This window comes from Pangasianodon hypophthalmus, chromosome 13 (genome assembly GCF_027358585.1).
Source record: "Pangasianodon hypophthalmus isolate fPanHyp1 chromosome 13, fPanHyp1.pri, whole genome shotgun sequence".
Classification (NCBI taxonomy): Eukaryota; Metazoa; Chordata; class Actinopteri; order Siluriformes; family Pangasiidae; genus Pangasianodon; species Pangasianodon hypophthalmus.
Genome location: NC_069722.1, coordinates 4,846,752 through 4,868,263, shown reverse-complemented (window position 1 = coordinate 4,868,263; position 21,512 = coordinate 4,846,752). Strand labels below are relative to the sequence as shown.

General features: G+C 38.5%; 1 protein-coding gene across 14 annotated transcripts in view; it reads left to right on the top strand.

Annotated features, from left to right (window-relative positions):
• The window catches only part of srcin1a (SRC kinase signaling inhibitor 1a), a 163,053-nt gene that overhangs the window by 83,922 nt on the left and 57,619 nt on the right, over positions 1 to 21,512 (top strand). For 11 of the 14 annotated variants that reach the window (XM_053239031.1, XM_053239035.1, XM_053239026.1 and 8 more), the window contains exons 2-3: positions 8,047 to 8,076; positions 12,489 to 12,805. In XM_053239031.1, coding sequence (XP_053095006.1) covers positions 8,047 to 8,076; positions 12,489 to 12,805 — 347 coding nt within the window. Of the gene's footprint in view, positions 1 to 8,046; positions 8,077 to 12,488; positions 12,806 to 15,486; positions 15,999 to 21,512 lie in introns of those variants that run through there. The other 3 variants (XM_034310031.2, XM_034310030.2, XM_034310032.2) reach the window with 2 other exon arrangements.

The following is a 21,512-nucleotide window of genomic DNA, read 5'->3' as shown; positions in this document are numbered from 1 at the left end:
GTGCTTACTAAGCTTTATTTTTAAAAGCCATTTTTTTTTTTTTAAGTCTCTAGGTGTCCCCTCTTAGGATACACACTGTTTTGACTGTTTGCAAACTTTTAGTGTGAAATCTGCTCACAGTTTAAAATGAATAAAGCCCTTGGCCTCCTAAGGATAGAGAAGAATGACTTAATTGTAGGTGGTGTGACAGCAACTTCAGCTCTCCAGCCATCACAGAACATAACAAATGCTCTGATCATACACTTTGCACTTGACAAGCTAGTGAAGGGTTTGTAATGCAGATACAGGCGGAAACCTTTCTCTCAGAATCTCTAGCCAACGCATTTACCTTAACACTGTTGTTCCCGGCTCCTGTATCAGTTTGTTTTGCTTTGATTTCGCCGGTGAGGCTGATGATCACGAAGCTCAACGGTGCAAACACGTCAGCTGTGCCGAGCCTTTTTTTTTCTCCATCCATTCACCATATGTCTGACCATGCGGGTAACCTGATTCAGCCCATGCAAATAAACTATGAAAGAAATTCATTTAGCCTCGGCTCAGGTTATCTCTCCCTTGGCTCTTCAGGCCCAGTTGAATGATGGTGTTTAATTAGCCCTGGTGTGTTTGACTATACAAGAGAGAGAGAGAGGAAAAAAAAACCTAGTAATTTAACCCTAGTTGCTTTATCATTCTCTTACATTTATACTTTATTACACACACCTACCTTGCTGGTCCAGCTTGTAAGTGTCAAGTTCGATACTAAAGCTTATCCTTTTTTCACAGAAATCATCCTCTGTTTCTGGCTGGAGAAGATCTCAAAGTTTCACCAATCCAAATATTCATCAGTGATGGTCCTATCATGATCCCTTTCCATTAACAGATGGGGTAAAGGGGAACCGATGCCTACAAACTGATCTAAATATTAGATGTATCTAATTAGTTAAACTCCTCTAAAGAGACATTTATGCTCTTTCAAATTATCAGTGAAGTGTAATGTGGTTGGATTTTGGTCAATTTCATAAAAATGAGGCTATATATATATATATATATATATATATATATATATATATATATATATATATATATATATATATAAGATATGAACTCTAAACCCATTACTGTCCCGTACTTTAAGATTTGTATCTCTTTTTTTTTTTATGTGAGTCATGTGAATTATCAGACTTTGATAAATAAACTAGCAACATGAGATTTCAATGCTAATAATGATTCTGGATCTTCTTGAGTGATTGATTGATTGGTTGATTGTCTGTCACATGCACCCCTGATTCAGTTCAGGGGACTAGAAGCCAGTAAATCCAAAACTACAATAGGCTGTACAGAGTGATTGTAAATAGTGGCTCAAACCAGTCTGGCCATTTTCTTCTGACCTCTCTCAATAACAAGATGTTTTTATGCATTGTGTCACTGCCACATGATTGGCTCATCTCATAAATGTGCAGTGGCACAGGTGTTACTGTTAAAGTGGCCGATGAGCGTATAAATGATTCTTTTCACTAGCTACACAGGAAAGCGCTAGCTACGAAACAAGCTCCTGTAAAGCTAGCTAACTTTATTGTAGCTTGTACCACTGGTTTCTATGCAGTATTAGATTCATGAATCGCACCATGACTTGTTTTGAATTTCCAGCAAGTTTTCCCTAACAAACTTTTGAGTGTAGAATGAATGCTATTCGAAATTGTTAGTACTTTGTAAACTGTTGCAAAAAAAATAAAAAATCTTTGCTTGCGCTAGTCTGCAACTGAACTTAAGTTGAACTTAAGTAGAGTGGATGTGAAAGAAAAAATAAAGCAATTGCCAGTGTTTGCCCTCATCTGTCCCTCTAGGACCACAATTCGACCCCTTATAAATTATTCTAATAAACATATTTGAAGCACACAATCAGGTAGACATTTATTTTAAAGCCAATCAGACTGAAAGACTAAACTGCACATCCTCATTTCAAATGAAATCACTTAGCGCTAATGATAACACCATTCATCAGGCTAATTTTGTCAGCGCCTTTGCCACACCAACTCTCTTTGTCCCTAAGAGTCTGTGTGTGTGTGTGCGCGTGTGTGTGTGTGTGTGTGTGTGTATGTGTGTGTTAAAGTGTTCGATGCTAACGATATTAACCACAAGGTCACTCAATTCAGCTTCTCTTCGAGAGCCCTACATTATTCCTTTATGTGTATAAAGCACCAATTATACTTCATAAACTGTCGCCTGGCTTCACATTTAATGCTGCATTATTGAAATAACGTGTGAATTATTCATCGAATGGTAAATTCCTCAAAGCCCGAGGAGGAATGAGAGCGTACTGAGAGGGCTGCGGTGACACCAAGAGCCGGTCCAGATTATTCCGCTCTTCATTAAGATGAAGAACTGGAGGAATTTGGATGATATAGGGAGGGAGATTGAAATCCCTACTGCGGTAGATAGAGACGATATCGATCGTGCTGCTCTCAGTATCGACTCCTGTTATATTAAACACAGCACAGTGTATTGGTTTTTAATGATTCTGGCTATATGGACTCCTGAACTATCCATATAACACAAATTTATTGAAAAAGACAAAGAAACACAAACAAGTACATCACTGAATGTTATATTCATAATGGACTATCAACATATTCGTGTCATTTATAATCCAGTAATAAGGAATTCAGCATATTGTTATAATTATGAATATAAAATGTTGTAATAATGAACATAAAATTTTATACCTATCTTCATAATGCATTATGAATTGTTAACATGATGCATTATAAGTAGTTTTGATCATATAACATCACATTCATATCATGTAATATCACATTCATATCTTATTATGATGCATTCATAAGGCACTTTAAACGTTTCATGAATGTTAATGAATTATAAAGATTCATTACACTTTATAGCTATTCCTATGATGCATTATGAATCGTTAACATGATACCATTAACCGTAGCGTTTATTTTCCAGGCATCGGAAATGATTTTATCATCGTATGATGTTTATATTCAAGCTTTTATGGCGTTTAAACAGCATCGTTAATTGAGAGTGTGAGAATGTCCGATCTGAGATTGCAAGGTTTGTCATTAAAAATGACAAGATTCGTTACACTTTACAGCTATTTCTATGATGCATTAGGAATCGTTAACATGATACCATTATAAGTAGTGTTTATATTCAAGCTTTTATGGCGCTTAAACAGCATCTTTAATTGAGAGTGTGAGGATGTCCGATCTGACAGTGCAAGGTTTGTCATTAAAAATGAGAGCAAGGTTTTGTGAATTTCACCTCCACTCATGTAGACCCTGGACTTGTGCGTGTCTCAGTGCTCGCAGAAGAGAAGTGCTCTCAGATGTGACAGTTCACAATTCACAATTCACACTAACTTGGAAAGATCTTTTGACAAAATGTTGTTCATCACTCCAGTACAGTTCTAGAGATTTGCAGAATCTATGTCAAGATGCACTGAAGCTGGTCTGGAGGCTTGTGGTGGTCGATCAGCTTACTAACACACTTTACTAACACACTTTACCCTGTCTGTAGTTAACGCTAGTAAATCCATAAGGCAAAACCATAAAAACTAGAAACAAGAGTGAGCACAAACTAGACAAGAAGGTTCAATATTGCAATTGATAAACAATAATAAACACCTGACATGAAACATAAAAAGCTGTGTTCAAGCCACACACTAAGGGTGAGTGTTATTCGACCTCTAGACCGTCATCAGTACCAGTTTGTGACCAGTTACCTGGAGATGTTTAAGTTGGTTGTGAAGGCTTTGACAACCCAGCGGTGACACTGAGGTGTTTAAAAGTCTAGTAACAACGCTTGGCGATAGTCTTATGGTCGTCTCTTTCTGTTGATAGTCAGAATAGATGGGTGCCAATACAATGTGCAGAGCCGCGGTCAGTAATTGTGCATTCACGCATGGTAGGTTTACCGGATTAAAAAATATAACGAGTATAGATCCAGTGAATAAACACTATATTTGCTCATTAGTGGTTTAAAAATGCTTCTCCGAGCTCTGGAGTCATCTCCGAGAGTGTGTCATTAAGAGTAAGCATTAGCATGCAATAAAATAAATGAGCTGCAACCACAATCACCTTTAATGCAAAGTAGTGAGCGTGTAATGCAAAACTTATTGCGAGCTAGTCACCTCCTGTTAATATCCTACCGCTACACCATGTGAGGAAGTACGGAAATAAAAACAGGGCTGCAGAGGAGGGATGAACATGTGATGTGGAGCAGGTCTCTGGGAGAGATGCGCTGATGGAGCAAGTCAGCGTGATGTCCTTACTCTTCAGGTGTTTCTCTAATCTCACCTCCAGGCCCTGAGAGATGAGCTTCTCTCCAGTTCCCAGGATTTGTGTAACCTGCTGTGACCTGAGCGTGGTGTCTGTGGAAATGTTTTCACGTGTACTGTATCGATACAAGACTTGGGACTTTTAACCCACTAGAGATGGATCTGATGGAAAAATCCATAAAACACACTTGATACAACAGATACTGTTGATACTAAAATCTTATTGACCAACTCACATTCAAAAACCTTGATATACACACCTCATACACACATATTTGCTGTTTATGTTGCTTAGCAACCATAGCTTACTGTTAACAGATACACTGCATGATCGAGGAGCTCTTTATAGCCAATGGTATTAATAATAAATTAAATTATTTATCGAACACTAGATTTTATCATATTGTTTTTGGTCACCATTTTATACAAAAAGGGCGTGTCGCTGCAACATACATGGCTTATTATTTTTATAAGATGTCGATTGGTTACTTTCATGCTTTGACTTTGCTACATTTCCTTTGTATCAATCCATATTGGAGTCAGTTGGAGTGTGGTGAATTATTTGCACCTGCAGCTTTTGGATACAATAACTACGATTACATTTGTCTTATTCATGTGAATAATCGATGGAGCACTTCCTTTTGGTTACAAACCCTCTAATCCGTACATTTATCACACGTAACGAGGAGGAAATCTTAGCAGGAGTTACTGAATGACAAGTAAATGCTAGAAAGATGCAGCAGAACCTTATTATTTTTATGCCTCCATCAATCGATACGTATCTAATTAGTGAAAGGGATTGATAGATGTCCAGGAGTGAAATGTAATGCCTTAAGTTCTGACTTTTCTGATATTATTAACCAGTGTGATGTCTGGTCAGGTGCAAACCCGAGCTTCAAAACATTTCATTTTTTGCTCAAACAGTTGGCGTTCAAGTGATAATGCAATATACAAATATACAACAGGATTCAGACAGAGGTTATAACAAGATATAGACACAAGAAAATTTTATATAATCCTTATAGTAAGATCTATCTATCTATCTATCTATCTATCTATCTATTTTAATTGTAACGTCTGGACCATCTAATTGCTTTCGTTAAATTACACTCTTGTCAGTTTGTCCCTTAAAAGAAGAACCTTTACAGAGTGCTCGACGTACTTACCTGTGACAAATTAAAGGAAAAAAAACGGTAGCACTGTTATACTGTGTTAGGCATTTTGTTGACGTGTATTGGTCCACTTGTCCCATTAAGAGGGACAAATTTGTCAAATATACTTCCCTTTCACCATGCGTACGTGCGCGTGCAGCTGCTACGTGAGTGCCACTGTTCACATACTCGCTTGCGTGGTTAAAAGCGGCGTCCACTAGATGGCACATCAGAGCCATAACATCTCTCTCCATCTGGTTTTCAAGTCAAGGATGATGTTAAACACACTGTGGAGCCTTGTTTCAATTTAAAAGTTTCTGCCGTGGGTGCGTTTGTTGTTATGATTGTTGTCATGATCATGATCATGATCTCTTGTCTAGAAAATCTAGAAAAGCGGTACTCAAAACAGACCTTTCAGTAAGTTTAAGAGATTTTTAAAAATCCAAACTGTTATAGGAAAACCGTTAGTGTTAATGCTCAAAATGGTCTATAATAGTACATAAGTTTGCAATTTAAAACCAAACGTTAGTTTGTTTATTCGGTTTGGGACACAGTGGTACTATATGCCTCCAGTGTGTACGCTGGTATTGCACCACGTGAATGCTCAGTGTTAAGCATCTTGCGTACACAGTTAACAGAAAATATACAGTAAATCAGCGTTTAGAGGGAAGATCACAGCAAATTATTACTAAGCTCTTCTGACTGATGAACATTATCCTATAAAACACTATGTTATTTTTTCCTCATTCATCTGTCACCTATTTTTTAGTTAACGCTGGCAAATCCATTCGATTCTAGAAACTGTAGAAAAAGATTCAGAATAAAAAAAAAAAAAAAAACTTTCCAAGTCAAAGGGGTTTGGATGCCAAAAATCAGACTTTATTGAAGCAACCAACAAAGCTGAGATGTCTAGATCATCTGATTTACACAGCCATGGCCCATGCTTTTATACAATACAAAAACAGTGAGCTCATAAGGTGGAGTTTTCTCATTTTTCTTTTAATCATTCCTCTGGCCTCTCGCCACCATTGTTTCAATATTGTTCCCTGTACCTTCTCTTTAATTGTGGTGCAAGCTCAGCTAGTTTATTTATTTATTTAAATCTTTGATATTGATTAATATTTTAACAATACACTGTTTAAGAAATCACAAACTTTACACAGGTAAAAAAAGATACATACTTAATGTAGATTTTCACACTGATCTACTTGTAAAATCGTATGCTGCAAATGCTGATTTAACCTAAAGTCAAAACATAAAGTCATAAAATCATACTCTGATTAAGAAAATTCTTCTATAAAAACAAGCAGAGAAAACTACATACACTGGACATTCCGACATTCAGGAAGGTTCAATATTACATGTTAATGCATGCAAGAGAGCAAGAGTGAAAAGAACCAAAAAAGTAAAAAAAAACAAAAATATTTTTAATACAGTTATACAGAAATAGAGCAGGAAAGAAATGATAGCATGGTAGCAACCCAAGAAAAAGTAAAAATGTCTTCTTCCCACTAAACCTGCTCATTAATTTGGATTACATTGACTTGAATACAATAACGTAGTTCTATTGCGATTATATTCCTATGTTTAATCGATGAAGCACTTCCTCTTGGTTAAAAACCTCCTAATGAATGTCGTACAAGCAATTCATCATGCTTAATGAGGTTTCATGTTTTTAGGACAGAAGTTTAGCAGAATCTAGACGAGACGGTTGAATATTACAGCGAGCAAATTAGCAACTTGGGAAAAGAAACTAAAAGTGTTTTTTTCCCCTTCCATTTAACCTAGTAATTAAAGAAATACACAAGGGTTTACAACCCAGGCTCTGTCTACCTCATCTTACCATAGAGAAGAATTTTGAGAAAAGTTTAGAAACCTGTTTAATCAAAAATCTATTGTAATGGAAGTTTAAGGGCAGATGTGACACTTTTGGTAAAAAAAAAAAAAAAAAAAAAAAAAAAAAGACGGAAAGACTTTTCATAGGAACTAAATTATGATTATAAGTTACTAGCATAGTTTTGTGGGTTTGATTGGTCATGGACACACACACACACACACACACACACACACACACACACACACACACATATGTAAATGGAATAACTTTTTTATTGCTCCAGTTGAATAAAAAATGAATATAGACAGCTTTGGTAAGCCTTTCTTGTCTTATGACCTTTATTGTAATGGTTGTGGCTTTGAATTCATCGACTGCCCTAACATCTGCCCCTAGCTTTCCATTATGAATGAAGTTTGAGTGAACACGTTTTCTGGTTTTATCTCAGTTCAGGGAAACATGTTGGACTTTTTAATTGTTTTTTTTTTGCAATGCAGTGGACGGAAGTTAAAAAGTGCTGGAGTATTCCTTGAATTAGGGGTGTGTGAGCAGTACAGTCCTGGTGACGTCGGTGCTCTTTGATTTGATTCTTGATTTGTATTACGGATTCTGATTCTGCAACAATTGGGAAGGAATGATCAGAAATCTTAGAATAGAAGTGTGTGTACGCATGTATGTGTGTGTGTTTGTGTGTGTGTGTGTGTGTGTGTGTGTGTGTGTGTGTGTGTGTGTGTGTGTGTGTGTGTGGGATTGATGAGTAACTGTGGTCGATGTTTCTCTTTCAGCTAACACCGGGACCTACTTTCCCAAGCAAGGTAACATCACCCGGCCAATCACAAAGTCTTTCTCTGGCCAGTCAACATGTTTCATTAATCTCCGTCTGCGCAGATGTGTCATGTTTCTGCTTAACTGTCCGGCTAAGTGTGTGTGTGTGTGTGTGTGTAAGTGTGTGTCTGGCTGGAGGTTAAGCGGGGTGATTAAAGGCCACTCGTCAGGGTGTCTGTCAGGGTGACATGCATCATGGTAGCAGCAAGCAGTGTGTCACTGGCCTGATTGGAAAGGTGAGGAGGGACGGAGGAGGTGACAGATGGAGGGAGGGAGTGAGACAGATGGAGGGAGCGAGACAGATGGAGGGAGTGAGAAGAAAAAAAGGAATACAATAATGCAGAACTTTACTCATCCATTTCCTAGGAGAGTTCTGTGCTACCTGTTACTGCTTCATGCTTTCGTCTCTGTGGTTTTTGCAGCACGTTGCTTTTCAGTATTTGACATTTCACTCAGATGCCATTTTAGAAGGTTTACCTACGAGGTACATGAACATAGATAGGTATAGATGTGCAGATAGACCCGTCTATTCCTATGCAGCAGAGGAAAGATGTGCACACACAACAGGGAATGCTATCCATATTTTCCAAACCACCTGAAACAGAACACAGGATTCACACTCTGGAGCAAAGCGACCAGTCTGAGAGCGTCTGAGCGAGATGGTCTCGATTCCAGTCACTCTAGAATGTTCAGTCAGAATGTCATTCGACTCTGAATCGCGTAAATCAAACATGTGTTTTGGGTTGTGAGCTGCTAAACTGAGTCACGGGACGCAGACAAACATGCAAGTTTCTGTAGTGCTGCAGAAATGTGATGCGTTCTAGATATTTGGACTGACGAATAAAAAAAAAGAGAGAGAAAATAAACGGTGGATGCGATACACGAAATGTTTTAACGTAGTTATTTATTTAATTATCTAATCATTTATTTAGCCCACTCGGCTGTGTTCTCCTCGTGTGTTCGGGTGATTTTAATGATTTCTATATGCACTTGGTAAAAGTTTGTTTACTTTATTTCCGTCGCCGTATTTCTGAATGAAAGAGTTTTATGAGTATGTTTTCAGCTCTACATGCCCCTTAGACAACATTTGCTTTTGCTTTTTTTTTTTTTTTTTTAAATTTTTATCAAAATTTGATTTGGACTCGATAAATGGATTAGGTGCAAGGGCACCTTGAGCCACGTCCTAGTTATATATCCACGCACCGCACAGCCGCTTAATAACTAAGCAGGTAGCACAGATATTATTATTATTATTGTTCTTTTATTCTTCTTATTATTATTCTATTATTCTTCACTTAAGTTAAAGCAGAAAAGTAGGAACTCCTAATTAAAAAATAATTAAATTAATTCATTAAAGTCACTGATGGTGAAGTGGTGTCTCTTTCACCAAGGAGCTAAGCAACGTTGGAAAACTTTAGCTAAGGCTAACTAACAACAGCTTCATTCCTAATCTCTCACATGTTAGCTAGCATGATAATCCTGACTATATAAATGCTAATTACTAGCTGTAACAATACAAACTGCTGTGATTAATAGCAGATAGATTACAGTGCTGGGTATCAAATCTCTTTCTCACTGTAACATCATAAAATTGCAAATAAACAGGTGTTAGAATTTTGAAATATTTAAAACAATGACAGTAAATGTTCAAAATCTTGATATCTTGAATATACAGTATAATATTCAAAATTAAGCACTATTTCTAGGTCCCTATTTAAATATGTGATAGTGACCATGTTAACTCACTTGTACAAAAGATGAGACTTTCCTCATGTCTAATCTCTTCTATTGAAGAAGACCTTCTGATGGATTTGATCTAAAATGGATCAATAAGCTTTTAAACAAACTTGTGGAGTCCATCCCAGCTCGAGTGCACACTGTCATTAAAGCAAAAAGGGGACGTACCAAATACTAAGAAACTCTGAAATTCATTTAAATATTTCAAAGATTCTACTCTTCACTTAAAATGTTGACTATAATATCATTCGTAATGAAAATTGTTATATTAAATAAAAAAAAATGCAAAATAGAAGCTCTCGAGACTTTTATATGTATATGATTACATACCCCGCTGATTATATACCCCACTGTATATGATTATCGAGAAATATATTGACGTTTGTAAGATGTAGGTGAGTAGAAATTAGATGTTTTTTTCCGTGTAGGTAGTAAAAGTGTTTCAAAAGTATTCGGTGAAAGAAAAACAGACTTCAAGCTACTTTAGCTACTTTCCCGACTCTCTCAAAATGCTGTATTTATATTTCAAATGAAAAAGTAACACAAATCAAGTTGACTTTCCACTTTCGGAAAAGTTACAGCTTTACCTCAGATTGTTACAAAGCGCTGACACTGGAGACTCCTTCCATCAATGTTAAAGTAATGTCTCCTAACAGGAAACTTCGCCATGTCAACGATTACACACGTTTTAATCCGTTCACGTGTAGCGTCCTCTAGACACGTCCCTGTGAATGAGCTGTTACTATAGAAAGGATAATGTATTAGAGCGAGCGCAATAATATAAAGATGAGATTTGAATTACACTTTACCGCACCAAAAGTATCATCCTTATCATCCTTCTCTGTTTATTTTGAGCACGTAGCGCACAGACCGTGTCATCTGACAGCTGCTGCTTTCTTCTTATTCTATAAAAAAAAAAGGAACCAGATCACGCTTTTTGAGGTGGAATATCTATCACAATATCTCAGTTTCCTCTTAAATTAATTACAAGTGTGAACAGAAACTTGGGTGCTGATCCATTCTGAGCATAGCAGTCATGCCGACAAGATGTGTGTGTGCATGTGTGCATGTGTGTGTGTGTGTGTGTGTGTGTGTGGTGCTGGCATGAGTGTACGGAAGTGTTGTTGGGATATTTAAACACCTCAGTGTCTCTTCTGCAGGGAAGGAAATACTAGAGAAATTGTACTTTGTTATTAAACCTAAGTATTATTTTGGTGTATTTATACTTTACTTGAGTATTCTTGAAATTGAATACTCATTATTAGTTACATTTCCTAGAAAAAAAAATTATTTAGACATTCAAAGTAGTCGTTACAATTCTCAGGTGTCTTCTTCTCTAAACTAGCCATCTCTATACATCAATCAAATGGGCTGAGATTAGCATTCAATCATTTCACTTTAGCATCCAATCAGGTTTAACTACTGTCAAGAATCGCACCAATTCGTCGTTTATGGCTATCCTAGAGCTATGGCTATCCTAGTGCTATGTCTATCCGTGTGTTTTGACTATGAATAATCGACTGGACCACAGTGTGGAACTTGAGGATGAGCGCCCCTTTCAATATGCTAATATTTCAAAAGCGCCCCCTTTCAATATGCTAATATTCGAGTAAGCAAAGATTTGTAGAAAATGAGGCGTGTCCTTTGCCTCTCTAGAAGGCGTGAACTCCACCTGATTTGAAAAAGCATGTTGAGGAAAGTTTTGCTAATTTGTTTATGTTAACTGGCTATATTTAACTAGGTTATCCTGTCTTCTTTGCTAATCCAGGTTAGACTAGCATCAGGCGCAGTAGCTAATGTAAGTGGCTAGGCAGCAAGTCAAATTCAAGCTAATTCTAGCTAGTAAATATTGATTAGAGGATAAATAATAAAATTTCATTTTCAAATGAAGACCTGTCATTAAATTAATTCCTTATACTTGATTATATTTGAAAGTAGCAACTTTAGGACTTTGACTCGAGTACACTTATACTCCCACTGCATACTTCCACTTGTAATCGAGTAAGATTTGAAAACATTATCTGCACTTTCACTTACGTATAATCGCTCAATACCCCACGCTTCTGTTGCGAAACAGACAAACGGTCCACAGACAAAATCGCAAAATCTGGACGCTGATGAAGAGAAGCACATTAACACACACTGTGCAGTGAACATTGATGGATAGAGTAAAGGGACATAAGACATTATGCACAGTAATAGATGGACTATAGTCAGTAATTAGACATGTGTATGTTGGGTGAACCTGATAAACCGGCATCTCAGTGTTTACCTTGTGTGTGTGTGTGTGTGTGTGTGTGTTCAGACAGCAAATAAGCGATGTTTGAAATAGTAAACAGGTAAAAGCGAATGAAGAATCCTGCAGGGAGAATTCTACCTCATTCTTCTGTTTGGGGTGTGTGTGTGTGTGTGTGTGTGTGTGTGTGTGTGTGTGTTTTCTTTTTTTTAATGTTTTCACACTTCTCCTATTTAAGACTGAGATCAATATCTCTGCAGGAGGCAGCTGTGTGTACGCACTCGTCTAACCGCTCATCCCATTTCTCTCTCTTTTTGTCTCTTTCCCTTTGTCTTGTATGTGTGTGTTTGTGTGTGTGTGTACTACATGATGTCCTGTGTGATTGAACCCACACCCATTCTTCCTCCTCTTCCTCTCCTGCTCATTTAGACCCGGAGCGCGGTGGCGGTCACATGATCTCCACGGATGACCTGGAGTACCCACGCGAGTACCGGAGCCTGGGCAATGGCGCGCGCCGCTTCTCCAACGTGGGCCTCGTGCACACATCTGAGCACCGGCACACGGTGATGGCCGCTCAGAGCCTCGAGGCACTCAGCAACCTGCACAAAGCCGAGCTGGAGCGCAAACGTGACGCCTTCATGGACCACCTGAAGAACAAGTATCCACCTCAGCACTCACTCCCTCCATCACCGTCTCCATCCCACGGGAGCATGAGGGGAAGCTCAGAGAGGAGCGCACGTGAACAGGTACACACACACACACACACACACACACACACACACACAAACATGCAGTTTCACATGCAAGTTTTTTCAGAATTCACTCATTTTCATGTTTTTTTTTACTTAGTTCATTTATCTTCACCATTGTTTCCTAATATTATCTTTTTCATATGCAATTAAAAAAATAATAATTTGATTTTCCCACATGATTTTTTTTTTCAAAATTCATTTATTTTTCTGGTTTATTCAAAATAATTTTTTGTGATTTTTTTTTTTCACAATTCATTTTTCACATAATTTTTTCCCAAAATTTTATTTGTATCACACAATTCATTTTTTATATGTATTTTTTTTACAATATTATTTTTTCACAAGTAATTATTACATGATTAATTTTTCACTTTTGATTAATTTTTCACGTGATTTTAAAAAGTATTTTTCACATTTCAACATGATTCATTTTTTCCTCGTGTGATTTTCACAATTCATTTATTAATGCTAATTTTTCACATGTAGGGCATGTTCTTTTGCTTTTCTTCACAAGACGAACTGATTTTCACATGAAATGTAAATGTGTTTGGAAGAAGGACATTAATATCATCTGTGATTTTGCAGCTGCACTACTGTCAGAGCTGCCTGGAAAATGAATCAACACCATGTGACCAGTCAGATTGGAGAATTAAAGCAGCGCTGTGGTGTACAAAAGCTATTTCATCACTAATAATAATAATAATAATAATAATAATAATAAAAACCCAACCATGATATTAAGATGATTTTTCTAAAATAATTTATACTCCCGTTTACACAATATACCCGCAAACAAGTGTCCTTATTTAACCTCAAGTCACTCCTGTTTAAGAGAAAACACAGCCAGACTTTCTGATGCTTTAAATAGTCTGTTATTGATTTACACTCCTGCTGAAGTTTTAACACAATTATGTAAAAATGCACTGAGTTAAGCTCTTCTTTTAACCACTCTACACCGACTCTGTTGACTTTTGACTAGATCAGGAATTAGTGATGTCCAAATATCAGAAAAGGCTGATTAAAGGTCAATAGAGCAAAGTGTTTACACATTAAAAACTTTTTTTAAAAATTCCAGTTTAAGGACTCCAACTAATATGGGACTGGTCCAAATGCTTTGAGAGCTAAAAGTCAAGTTACAGATTTATCTTAATAGAATTTCCTACAATACAGTCCTGTGACACATGAATTCATATCACTGCTATGGAAAATTCATTTTGGGAATTTCCAGTGGGTGTTAATTGGTGAATAAGAATGCGTTCAATGGATTATTGGAATTTTATGAAATTTTTATGGGGCTCCATTAATTACCCCGTGATTTCCCATGAATGCACCAGTGCAGCTAATGTCAGAGCCATGCATTTACTTAGAAGTCCAATGCTAACCCTTAACCTTCCCCTGATAACCCACTGATTCCTACAGCAATCCTATGGAGGTTTTCCGTAATCCCCAATAACACAATCGCATTGGTTGCTTTGACCTCTGAAGGGGCGATGTTTTGTATATTGTTAAAGAAGATCGCTAACTTTAGCTGAGCTAAGCACCTTTGAGCAATGTGCTGGAGGTATGGTATTTTACATAAAACTTCTCTAGCCTAGTGTAAATCATTTAAAGTGCTGTGATGGTACAGATTCAGCCACAAGAATGGATTTGTTCTTGTAGCTATCAGTTACGTATGTGTTTCTTATCTTATCGTTTATGGTCAGAGAGGCAGCTAGTCTAGCTAGCAAAGAGCTCAGATATTTGTGTGTATGTAGAACTTGATTCATTATTGCTAATTTTTTTTTTAACTTGCTAAATGAAAAAAAAATCCACCCTGAACGACATGCATGGTGCATTTTTATAATTAACATGTGATCTTCGAAGGCTTTCAAGATTTATTTTATAATAACCTTCTGAGTTTTTTTTAGTTTAAACTTCTTTCATAGACATGTTGCTCTATTTTCACATTGGGTAACCGTGTTCTACCCACAATGCCATTCGACTACCTGTTGACAGTGCCAGTGGTGTTAGCTCACACTTTATCTATACTTAAAGAGGGCGATGCAGCGGCGCTTTAATCCTTTAGTCTGTCCAGCTCTCTCATCTGTACACCCTGTTCAAGCAGATCAGTTTCCTCCAACACACTCATCATCTCGTAGATCGCTAACTAGCCGAGATGACTCCTTGGAGAAACTTATCGTATAGCTGCATTGCATTCTGGGACTTCTGAGATAACTAGGAATAACAGCGCTACTGTGATGTCAGGTTTCAGGGTGGAGTTTTCCTTTAAACTAGCCTTTTTTGCTTTTTTTTTTTGGATGTAAATGTAGTTGAATGAAATAGAGGAACTCCATACGCTGACTTAATTGCATAGCCATTTCACTCATCCCTCTTGTATTCTCTCCATCTCTGTGTTTTATAACCCCTTGTTTCTTTGCTTCTTCATCTGTTGTTCATCTTGTCCATTGGCTTCTCTCTGTTTTCTGCTTGTCATCACCTGTGCGCTGTGTAAGTGCAGGATGAATGAATAAGTGCAGTGTGTGTGTGTGTGTGTGTGTGTGTGTGTGTGTGTGTGTGTGTGTGTGTGCGAGCAAGTGACACCGAGAGTGGCTGAGTGAGAGACAGGTGGAGTCCACGGTTGCCAAGGCGACATTGCCCTTATATGGAAGCTGGTGATATCATATTGCAAAGGTCAGGCTAGAGAGAGAGAGAGAGAGAGAGAGAGAGAGAGAGAGAGGAGGCGATAGACATCGAGGAAAAGGAAACCTGCTTGGATATCATAAATGCAGGAACCCAGAGAGAGGAATCACAGGAATACGCCAGAATACTGCTGGGAATGGGTAGGAGGAGGGAAAGAGAAGAAGGAGGGCAGGGAAGCAAGGGAATGGCAGGACGAGTGCGGCAGCGTGTAAAAGAGGAAGAGGAGAGTTAATTAGCCCAGTGCGTCTCACACACACCTCCCTCCTTCTCCACCCCTCCACCACCCTGACACTCTAGCGCGGAAGAGTTAAAGCAGCCAAGCAGCAGCCTGCCGATGTGGTAATGAATTAAATAAAGCGCCGCCGCTGGGAGAGGGAAAGAGAGAGAGAAAAAGCGAGAGAATGAGTGTTTTGGGCCAGCTGACTGACGCTCACACTGACTGAAGGCATCCAGGCGTCTGTAATGTGTGTGTTTGTGTGTACACACACATCCACGCGTACAGGTACAGGTAAGAGGTGTTTGTCGGCTTTGACTGTTTATTGTTAGAGCGGTTGTCGTGGAGACCAGATGCAGGTGCATTGTGGTTGTGAGTGTGTGCATGCTACATTTATGAGCGTGTGTGTGTGTGTGTGTGAGAGAGAGAGAGAGAGAGAGAGAGAGAGACTGCTTTGCATGCAGGTCATGTGGCATGTGCCTGCTCTGTCCTTCTGTCAGCAGCTGTTTCGTACACGGGATTTTGTCTGTGCGTGTGTGTGTGTGTGTGTGTGTGTGTGTGTTTGTTCTCTCTCTCACACCAAGTTGACACATGTAACTCAGTTGGATCAGGTGCAGCTGATGTGTGATGCTCAGCCCAAACTACATAATAATGCCACCGTGGTGTGTGTGTGTGTGTGTGTGTGTGTGTGTGTGAGAGAGAGTGAACATGTTTCTATATCTTGGTCAGGACCAAATGTCCCCACAAGAGTAGGCATATCTGACAATTTTGACCTTGTGGGGACATTGAGTTAGTCCCCACGAGGAAAACTGCTTGTGTGTGTGTGTGTGTGTGTGTGTGTGTGTGAGAGAGAGAGAGAGAGAGAGAGAGAGAGAAATCCACACGCACAGGTGTCAGTCCTTTTGGCTCAAGCAAACTCTTCCATCCAGCTGCAGGTCAAATGGCCAATTTTCCCCAACAGTGCGTTACACCGTTACTAAGCAACAGGAGACGCCAGTCTTTGGCTGAAAATGACATCATCAGGCTGGAAGCTGGCAGCTGTCCCACACACACACACACACACACACACACACACACACACACACACACACACACAAAGCCTCTGACACAACTTGTCATTTGATATTATTTGCTCAGGAAGGACATAATTTAAAAGTGAGTAAAGCTGAAGTCATAAATCTTGTTAGCTGCCTTTTTTTTTTGAGTGTGTAAGCACAGAGGTGTGTATATGTGTCTTGTATTACTGGGTTTGCTTAGGATTTGGGTTTCGTGGAATCAGAGCTGGAAAAGAACTGAATGAATGAACGTACTTCCATCATCTAAAACTTCACCGTCCCAAAGATAACTCTATTATATGAATTTAAAAATATTGATTCATGATCAATTCGTGAACAAATTCATTAACCAGCTACAAGGTCAAGGTGTGTGTGTGTGTGTGTGTGTGTGTGTGAAATTTTCAATCCTGCTAAATAAACAGAGGTGATGCTGAATTCTCAATTCTGATTGGTCGGAAAGTGTTGATAAAGACAGTAGTTGCAGCTGCACAGCAAATAAGAGGTTTATATTAATGAACTTGTTTTAATACATTATTGTTTCTATAGTAACAACAGACACCATGTTGTTGACTGTGTGAAGTTTTGTGTATGGAGATGTTTATTCAACATTTATGGAAGGAGTCTCCAGTGTCAGTGCTTTGTAACAGGCAGAGGTGAAGTTTTCTGATATGGGAAAGTCTTCAGGACAGAGGAGGTTTTCAGTAACATGACAAGCTGTGTTTTACTTTCTGTTTACTTTAAGACTGAGAGAAAAAGAGAGGCTGATGAGGGAATGAATCTTTATAGCTACTGTAATGTAAGTGATAACAGGAACTAATTTGTTCAGCAAATGTTCCACAACATTATACACAACTGTAAACGCATTAAAAAGTAGGACATGTTGTTCTTGAATATACAAAAACTGTTAGTGTTGGTAAATTGCAGTGGTATAAGAGGAATAAAACACTTCAGGATGTGCTGTCATAGTAAAATCATCAACTTCAAGGTGAACAGTAACTCTGCTTGGTGTCAGACTGCATCACACCATCCTGTCGTTGATTATTTTCCTGTAACAGCATTCCCTGTCTTGTTTTATTCCTTACCTGATATGTTTTTATTATCACATACCACTGAGTCTTATGGAGTTACAGACCTCATTTGCATATTAAAGACTTCTTCATTATCAGTACAGAAAAGGTCAATATGGCAAAAATGATTATTAAATAATTATTGGGCAGAGCTAGGATAAAGCAGGTTACTGTCTCTCTCACCATTTATTTTATCCACATGTTAGCTTCTAACATAATATACAGTCCCCTCCGAAAGTATTGGAACAGCAAGGCCTATTCTTTTGTTTTTTCTGTACACGGAATGATTTTGATCAGTTGGAAAATGGGTGGGCTAAAAAACAAAAGGTGCCATGTTTTAAGTTTTTTTAACACATCTAATTGTAAATATCAGGAAATGAGAGCTGCGATTCTGATGTTTTGTCTCGTATTCATCTTTTGATCTCAAACCCAAATGTCTTCAGTGTAAAGCAAAATCTAAAGAATTGGCCTTGCTGTTCCAGTACTTTCGGAGGGGACTGTAAATACAGGTGTGCTAAGCTACAGGCTATAGTCACCAGGCACATGGGATTGCTTTTGAAAGAAATAAAGAATTGCTCAGTGGCACAGAATTGCTTGAGGGGTTTACAATCTGGACAAAATTGAGCTGAATCTCTTGAATCTGGTGTATTGCTCAAGGCAAAAACTAGTACCTATGGATAGGTGAGTTGGGATACAAGCAAAAACATTGCTCTCCTGCTATCCTTATTCGGTTGTGCCCTTTGATTATGCATTGCCACAACTACACCAGCATCGATGCACACCTTAATAGCCATCTCTGACATCCCTGCTACAGGCCACATATTAGCCTAAATGAAGTGAGATCCCATGAGAAGGCAGTAACCACCATGGCACTTACTAAAATCTCATGGTGGAAATGTGTGACTAAATAGTGTATGTGTCTGGCAGTTAGATAAAAGTTTACACAACATTCGACTTTTATTCATTTATCTTCAGTAACTGTTTTATCCTGTTTTCCAGAGCCTTTCCCAGGAACACTGGGTGTGAGGCAGGAATACACGCAGGAAGGGATGCTAGTCTATCATACATTAAACCACCTACTAGCATGTTGTTGGGTGGTGGAAGGAAACCAGAGTACTTGGAGGAAACATATAAGGACAAAAAGAAAACCTTCGACATGCCACACAAACAGTAACCCGAGGTCAGGATTGAACCGGGGACCCTGGAGCTGTGAGGTGGCAACTCTACCTGCTGTTTGTGAGACAGTTAACCAAAGGGGGAAAAAGGAGAAAAAGCTGGCAAGAATTGCATCCACTTGCTACCCTTATGGAAAATATAAGCAAAAATATAAAGAATATGTTTATAACAATAAAAATTGGAAAATTCATGAGATTCCAATTGGATATTTTCAAGGAACTCCCATGGAAATTCCTTTGAGGACTCAATTGGAAGTCTATAGTGATTTGGCATTGAATATGGAAATTTAATGGGTGTTCATAGTACATTATTGCTATTTCACAATCCAGCTGCAGTTTTAAACGAATATGGTTTGTCTTCTCTAGGGTTCCTATTGTATTTTTTATGAGTATCTTATTGGAATATAGTCTGCTTTCCACAGGGTTCCTATTGGATTTTTTTTACAGCTTAGTCATTAATGTGAAATATACATTATTTCCCCCTACCTTGGGCAGAACATGCAATGCGACACTTATATGGATTTGATAATATAAGTTCAGGGGTGGGACAGTGGTCCAGCAGGTAGACTTGCCATCCTGCAGATCCTGAGCTCAAGTTACTGTGAGTTTCCTTCAGGTTCTTAAGTTGCCTCCCACCTCCCAAAAACATGGTGGTAGGTGGATCTACACCAAATTGTTCATAGGTGTGAATGACTGTGTGAATGTGTGTGCACATGGTGCCTTGTGATAGACTGGCATCCCATCCTACCAAATGTCCAGTGTTCCTGGTATAGGGTCCGGATCCACCGCAACCCTGACCAGGATAAAGTGATTACCGAAGAATGTATTCTATTTAGGTTTATATTTAATAGGAATTAACGTACCTCATGTGACTCCCAAAGACATCCTGGAATTTATGTGTCTTCCGAGTGGGAGTACCCTGAATTTTTAATGAGGTCCCATGTTCTACCCCATGAGACAATCTATGGGGGTCCATGAGTGTACATGGAGATCTAATGGTGATCCATGAACTCCCATTGGGAATCATATGGGAATCCCATGAGCACCTTTAGAACCCTAAAATGATTAACCACCTAAAGAACCCTTCAGGAACTCTTAAGCTGAAATACACTTGTTTGACCTTGCATACTTGTGTGCACACAGCTGCTACAGAAGCACCATTGTTCATATAGTCGTCTGCATACTTTAGGTATGTGTGTGTGCGTGTATACTTATATAGGTAGGGCCGAAACGTCCCTGGGCAGCACTGGAATATTGCTGCAATATTGCAGGTCAGAATGATGACATTTTTGACCTCAGCACATTCAAAATACGAAGTGAAAAAAAAAAAAAATGGACGTTTCCATGTTTGTCTTTTGGTCGCAACAAGCTAGCCAGCTCGCTGTGTCTGTCCTCAAACAGCAATCTGTATAGTCAGTGTTATAGATTTAACAAGTGAATATATCTGTATGTTTACTGAGCTAAAAAAATTAGTTGTGTATACAGTATAATTAATTTAAAGGTAAGAAGTGCTGCACGGTCTACTTCTGATGCTGTGCGCAGCCATACTGATTTGACGTCACTCTGTAAACTGGGAAGGACCTCATAGTTGAGAAGACTATTGCAAGTGGACAAATGGGAATTTCAATTTAGGGGGTGTTTTCTTTAGCTTTTCTGGGTTGGAGTTACAAATTGCAGACCTGTAGTCCTCTAGTCTTCCTTGATTACTTTTAACAATAAACATGGTATCAGCACCGAAGGATAATTTATTGTTTCTCTTTGCGAAGATGCCTGAAACATTGGCAGAATCAAGGTCGATGGTATGTTAGACCATTAAGTCAATCTCATACGTATCAGTCTCGGACCTGTTTCCATTTATTTTTGCAATATTTTTTTTCTTGTAAAAGCAGTTTCATGCTACGTTTATCATAGAGAATATCGTACAGATGTAGGTAACCATGGGCTAGCTTCTCAACTAGCAAGTTAATTTTAATTACACAACGAGCCAAATACAAAACTAAATGATATCAAATATCTTGGGGAAATGAAATCCACTCCTTTTTAAGCTTGTACATTTGAGCCACAGGAGAAGTTTGGTGCATACGTTAAGCCATTTCCTGCAGTAAAAGCTATTAAAAGAGGCCAGACAGGACAGACCGCTTTCTCAGTCTCCATGTGCTGTGATACCTGATAAGACTTCAGCGCAGCGAGCTGAACAGGCACAGGACGCAAGGCAACACAGCAAGGATGATTGAATTACATCTGACCTTGGTTCCTACTTTTCTGAAAAAGCCTTTTCATCGATGACACACCAGGGGTTTAGTGTGAGGCTGTGTGTAATTTCATGTTGGAATTGGTGAATATTTGCTTCGCAGTCTTTGAGGAGAGGGCTTTACGAGATTCATTTGCATTTCAGTCACCGTTCTCGTCAACACAAAAATGAAAGCAGTCTCAGTGTGTGTGTGAACCTATTTAGATGGCGGTATGCCAAACATCAACCTTTCATTCACTCATAAACTGCAAAAATGGATC